The sequence below is a fragment of the Eurypyga helias genome, unplaced genomic scaffold (genome assembly GCF_000690775.1).
Source record: "Eurypyga helias isolate BGI_N326 unplaced genomic scaffold, ASM69077v1 scaffold24590, whole genome shotgun sequence".
In the NCBI taxonomy this organism is placed as follows: domain Eukaryota; kingdom Metazoa; phylum Chordata; class Aves; order Eurypygiformes; family Eurypygidae; genus Eurypyga; species Eurypyga helias.
In genome coordinates, this window is record NW_010227961.1 from 1 (window position 1) to 310 (window position 310).

Here is a 310-nt window from a genome sequence, read left to right on the forward strand (position 1 = left end):
ATGTGGGATGATGGGGACCAGCTGGTGCAAAGCAAGAGAGGAGCTGGTGCGGTGGGGACAGCCCAAGGCTAGATCCAAACCCCCCCATCTCATTTTCTGCCCCCTTCCAGCTGGATTTCTGGCTGGCACCCCGCGGCCCCGGGTCCCCGGTCGATGTCCGTGTGCCCTTCCCCAGCCTGCAGCCCCTCAAAGCTCACCTCGAGGCCAACGGCGTCTCCTACTCCGTCATGATCGAGGACGTGCAGGTCAGCGGTGGCGGAGGGGAGGCGGGCGAGACGTGGGGTCTCAGCGCGGCGGGCGACGAGGTCTC

The 310-nt window shown here is 66.5% G+C and overlaps 1 protein-coding gene across 1 annotated transcript in view; it reads left to right on the forward strand.

Moving 5' to 3' along the window:
* Positions 1 to 110: 110 nt before the first annotated feature.
* LOC104514405 (carboxypeptidase A1-like) overlaps positions 111 to 310 on the forward strand; it is a gene marked incomplete at its 5' end in the record, with an annotated part of 2555 nt that continues 2355 nt past the window's right edge. Inside the window, 2 exon segments of the mRNA XM_010158073.1 lie at positions 111 to 247; positions 249 to 282. Coding sequence (XP_010156375.1) covers positions 111 to 247; positions 249 to 282 — 171 coding nt within the window.